Below are 6,000 nucleotides of genomic sequence, written 5' to 3' on the forward strand. Positions count from 1 at the left end.
TCCATAAATTATGCCCCTAAATAAACTCTCCCTTCAGTGTCTTCCCACACAGAACTAAGAATTTTTCATTAATTTCCCAATATCTTGTAAAAAATGTGTGCCTCTCCTCGACCCATTCATTTGTCATATGCTAAATAATCTTGTGTGCAACCTAATTCCAAAAACTGTGTACTGCATCTTTTGCCTCCATTTACTTCAGTGCCGTGATCTATAAGATATGCTTCATGAAACTATCACTTTTGATAAAATACATGTCATTTGTCACTGAGGTGCAATAATTAATCTGCCAGTGAGAATATGCCATATCTTTCAAAACAATAATATGCTGTTACAGAACAGATGCTGCAGCATAACAACAGTGTTTTATTTCTTTTTAAATTCAATCAAGATTGTATGCCTGCATCTTTTTTGTGCCGAGAGAGATAAATGCAGATTGAATATGGTATGCACAATATTTAAAATGGTTTTTGTGCATTGCACATTTTCTTTCTGTTGACTGATTTATCAGTGTATAATTATAGGATTTTATTGTTGCTTCTACTCTTGTTCTATTCTGTATCTCCCTTGATCTGGATTCCTGGAGAATTTTTGCTGTAGCATGGTTCACAAAGAACTCCCCAATATTAAAATGAAGTAACCCAGAAATGGCAAACAACATAAAATTAGATAAAGAAGTTTAACCATTAGGTACAAATGTTAGCAAGATGTGATCCAAGTTGTGGTCTTCAACCCCGTGCTTGCTGTTGTTATACATGATAATCTGAGGACATCCTGTGGATCATTTGCAGCTGAGCCTCTGTTAACATTAACCAGTACTTACTGAATCCTATGAAATAATGTAAATGTGCATCTGTAAAAGGTGCAGTGTCACCAGCCAATATATAAAGAGAAGAGTTTGAGAGTCTATATGTACATCTACATGAGTGCCCTGCAAGTCACACTTAATTGACTTAACAATAATTCTCTATTATTCCACTCTTAGAACAACACATAGAAAAAACAAATGCCTATATCTTTCTGTGCGAGCCCTGATTTCCCTTGTTTTGTTAAGATGATTGTGCCAACCAAATATTTTTCATTCAGAGGAGGAAGCTGGAGATTGAAATTACATGAGAAGTTCCCGTCACTATGAGAAACACCTTTGATTTAACCATGTCCATGCTGAAACCTGTATCATTTCTGTGACACTCTCCCCCTTATTTCTTGATAATACAAAAAGTCTGCCCTTCTTTGAACTTTCTTATGTACTCTGTTGATATTACCTGGCAAGGATCCCATACCACACAGAGGATAGACAAGCATTGTGTAGGCAGTCTCTTTAGTAGATTTATTGCATTTTGTAAGTGTTCTGCCAATAAAACGCAGTCTTTGGTTTGTCTTTCCCACAGCAGTATCGATGTACTCTTTCCAATTTAAGTTGTTTGTAATTGTAATTTCTATATATTTAGTTGAATTTATGGCCTTTAGATTTGATTGATTCAGCATGTAACAAAAGTTTAATGGATTCCTTTTGGCATTAGCACACACATGGATGACCTCACACTTTGTCATTATTTTGTGTTAGTTGCCAATTTTTGGACCATACTGACAACTTTTTAAAATCTTTTTGCAATTTGATCTTCTGCTGACTTTATTAAACAATAAATGACAGCATTGCCTGCAAATAACCTATGACAGATGCTCAGATTGTCTCCCAAATTGTTTATATAGACAAAGAACAGCAGAGGGCCTATAATACTAACTTTGTGGAATGCCAGAAGCTTTCCTTGATTGGTAGTTACAGATTTGATGGTGGTAATATTCCGTTTCTGGATGAGACACATTTTTGTTGGGGGATTTTACAAACATATAAATCTAGCATTCTTAAGGTACTGAAAATCTGCATTTGCATCAAACATAGGCACTACATTTCACAAAATTGACTCTTTAGCTACAGTATTCCCAAAAGGCGTTACTGGCACTTTTGTTGTGTGGGGAATGGGATGCTGAAGGTCTTACCCAGCATGTCATGGTTTGTACAAGAGAGAGCCTGATTGTACCAAACACTGCTGATGTTGACCTTTTTTGTGAATACTAGTGTTATCAATTCACTGCTATGTGTAATATCACATTTACAGTGGCAAGTATGGACTGGTTTCCATACCTGCCTAACCTTGCCTCCTACAACCATTTCTTGTGGGGAATAGTGACAAAGACATGTCCGCCAAAAAAGTATAATATATTTTGTGAGACTGTGTGTGTTTTGAGCTAAATAAGGCTGTGTTATGTAAGTTGTATACAAATTTAAAAATTCAAGACTTCACATGTTTTCAGCTAATGTATATTAAAAATCGGAGGACATTTTTAATGGTAAACTCAAGTTTGAAATTTACCACTCTAGACTCATCATAGCTGTTATCATTATGTTATAAGTGACACACAACATATGTATTTGCCTATTTGCCTGGCTCCATTCTTGTGGAGGAAACAAATAATATCATTGAAAATTCAAATGAACGATCTTTTATTGCAACAATGTATCTTCAGTTCAGAATACAGACAAGTTCTTTTACTTCTATTATAGTGATAGGAATTTATAGAACCAGGTTAAAAGACATGAAATGGATGTATTTGTCATAGAAAGTAACTAGCAATATTATGAAAAGGACAGTTGCTACCCACCATGTAGTGGAGATGTTGAGTCGCAGATACGCACAACGAAAAGACTGTCTCAAAACGAGCTTTCGGTCAACAAGGCCTTTGTCAAAAATAGATGACATATGCACCCCCACCCTCTCTCTCTCTCTCTCTCTCTCTCTCTCTCTCTCTCTCTCTCTCTCTCTCTCTCTCTCTCTCTCTACCAACTCACACACGCATGACAACAACAGTGTCTGGCAGCTGAAGCCAGGCTGTGGCCGTGTGTGTGTGTGTGTGTGTGTGTGTGTGTGTGTGTGTGTGTGTGTGCGCGCGCGTGTGTTGTATATTCTTGACAAAGGCCTTGTTGGCTGTGCATGTGTATCTGGCTGTCATGTATTTTTGGCAAAGGCCTTGTTGGCTGGAAGCTTATTTTGTGAAGTCCTTTTCTTGTGCCTATCTGTGACTCAGCATCTCCACTCTATGGTGAGTAGCAACTATCCTTTTCATAATATTGTTACATCCCATCCTGGGCATTCCACTGTTAGAAAGTACCTAGCTAATTATATGGAATAATTTGTCTTTGTAGGTAACTCCCAGTGCTAGTTTGAATGTGAGTTTAATTTTTGATGTTTCAGCTATGTAGATTCACTGAAACTTAAAATAAGATCTTTTTTCCTTTCTTGTTTCAGGAGAACTCGGAAGAAATGTACAGTCTGGATAATGATTCATTTTTAAATAGTCTTGAAGCAATGACGATACAAAATTATTGGACAGACAATGTAAAACATACTAAACTGTAGTATTTGTCCTTTAATTTGTGAGAAAATTCCTAATCCTAATTTTATTTGGTCAGATTAGGCCCTTGTATAAGAAACTCTAGTAATTTGATGACATATTTATGTCTAGGTGAAGTCCATAAAAGTTTTGCAGGTCATGTAACAGAAGTAATTAAATGACCACTTAAAAACAATTACCTTATTTGTAGAATTTCACTGCTGCCACAGAGTTAAATTTGATGTTACTTCTCTACAATGCAGGTAATTTTCAGATAACTGTATAACAATATATTATGTTACTACTACTTACTTCTCAGATATCTCTTAACTTTTTGAAAGTGAATATGAATGCAGTAAATAAAATTGCACTTTGTACTCTTTATTCCAAACAGAAACAATTTATCATATTTGATGTACCTTCCTGCAACAATCAGGTGCCCCTCTTGTAGTTACCTTCAGTTCATTAGACTCGATCCAAGATATGTAAACACTTTTGTAGAAATGAGGAAGTATAAAAAGTAGTAATATATTTTGAAGTAATTCTGCAGCAATAAAACTGTATATTATGTATAGTGTAACCTGTTGGTTGTTTGTTATAGTAAATGTTTCAGCAGAAGACTGTTAAAGTGGTTTATTGTGTGTGTGTGTGTGTGTGTGTGTGTGTGTGTGTGCACATTTTAGCAAATATGTGAAAAATGGTATCAAGTACAATCTCTACAAAAGTTCATTAGCAATTCTATGTATGAATGAATACAATTTCAAAATAGTAGTTTTAGCATCTGACTGTTATACTTGTATTTAATCAAATATATTTTAAAAATGTAGTTGGATAAATTCAAGTTGTAGCTTCCAGCATTACATCAGCTGGTAAAGACAGATTGTGAGCTATTTACTCAAGAATGTAAAAGCAAATTTTATGGTATTTTGCTAATTTGTATCAAAGTTTTGTTAATTTCTGTAAATCATGTATTTAAAACATTTAATAAAATATTTTCCAGGAACAGTCACAGTTCCATGAACTGTTTTTCTTACACATGTATTTGTTTGTGTGTGTGGCCATGCAGTGTGTGATATGCATAAAATATACTTTCCAAAAGGAAGGACATGGGAAACACCATGCAGCAACAATCAAATCAGTAAAGCAGACAGAAAATAAAAAATGTATCTGTCTTCTACAACTATTATTAATTGTTTTCTTCCTCACCCGTGTATCTAATGGAAGGACTGTGTATGGAATATTAGTAGTAAAGGGCTTGCCAATTGTAATAAATGTTGCTGAGACTTCTGCACATGCCATTAGATGGTGCCACAACCATGTGATACGTGGCAAAGCACTCATCGTCTTGAGGCATTGATGTCAACTGCTTGTGAAAGATCCCAGCAGGATGTTAATTATTAGGGCAATATAAGTATGAATGTGTGAACAATGGTCTTTAGGGCTGGCTAACTGTATTTCGTGAAATAGATGTGAGCCCCATAATAAATGTTTTATCTGACCATGATGGTAAATGACAGCAATATAGAATCTCCTTCAGTAACACAGGAAAATCACAATTTTACCTATTTTCTCCTAACAATATTCTTGCAATGCTGTCTACTTAGTTTTCCTTTATGACAGGTAAGGGGCAGTAACAGTGAAAGCCAAGAAGAAGGGTAACTAACACCTGTAATGAAAGTATCTTGTGCCAGGAAGAGAGAGCTTCATCAATGCAGAGGATTGGTTCCAATCAAGACTTAAAATTCTTCACAATGGCATCAAAAAGGCAAAATGTATATACTGTGCACAAAAAATTCAAAATTCCAAGAACAAGCAAGGCATTTTTGAGCATTATTAGGCATAAAATTAATGATCTTGATAATGCAAATAATATTCAACTCCCTGATGACACTAGCAGTTAAATAGATGATATTAAATTCAAATAATCTTCCACTACATTCTGTAAATTCTTCCTCAGTAGCTGAGAGCATGGGGACCAAAAAAAAAGGTCCATTGAAAGTAGTTCCTTTAGATTTACTTACTCAGGCCTTACAAACTCCACCACCAGATATAAGTTTTGTCAAATCATATGTTATAGAGAGATCACAAAATTTATTACTATTCTTGCTACATTTGCGACCAGTCAATGATCATGGTGTTTATCCTGAATGAATGGATTATGCAGTAGTAACAACAGTGTACAAAAGTGGAGGTGAGCAACATACCTCCAATTATAAGCTCATGCTTGTCCTTGCATTCTCAAAAAGAGAGAGAGAGAGAGAGAGAGAGAGAGAGAGAGAGAGAGAGAGAGAGAGAAATAGTTTACAATATCAAACCACTTTACTGAGAATAACCTTTCAACAACAGCTGAGTTTTGGTTACTTATAGCTTTCTCTATGGAAAAAGAAATTACATGATGTCACAAATTCAGGTGCTGTAGCAGTAAAGAAGAAAAATACAGTGTTGTTATTTCGGTGATCTTGTCAATGCATTAGGATGTGTGGATCAAAATGTTGTATTAAGCAAACTAAAATACTGTGGCATTAAGAGTGTTCCCTTTGCTTGGATAGAGTTGTATTTTAAAAATAGAAAATGAGGGTAATGTTAACAAATGGAATAAGACTAAATTCA

General features: G+C 35.1%; 1 protein-coding gene across 7 annotated transcripts in view; it reads left to right on the forward strand.

The window, feature by feature from the left end:
• LOC126415026 (skin secretory protein xP2-like) overlaps positions 1-4,395 on the forward strand; it is a 547,299-nt gene extending 542,904 nt beyond the window's left edge. For all 7 annotated transcript variants that reach the window (XM_050083400.1, XM_050083398.1, XM_050083405.1 and 4 more), the window contains one exon: positions 3,306-4,395. In XM_050083400.1, the coding sequence (XP_049939357.1) occupies positions 3,306-3,416 (111 nt within the window). In that variant the 3' untranslated portion in view covers positions 3,417-4,395. The remainder of the gene's footprint in view (positions 1-3,305) is intronic.
• Positions 4,396-6,000: the final 1,605 nt, after the last annotated feature.

The sequence above is a fragment of the Schistocerca serialis genome, chromosome 1, assembly GCF_023864345.2.
Source record: "Schistocerca serialis cubense isolate TAMUIC-IGC-003099 chromosome 1, iqSchSeri2.2, whole genome shotgun sequence".
Lineage (NCBI taxonomy): Eukaryota > Metazoa > Arthropoda > Insecta > Orthoptera > Acrididae > Schistocerca > Schistocerca serialis.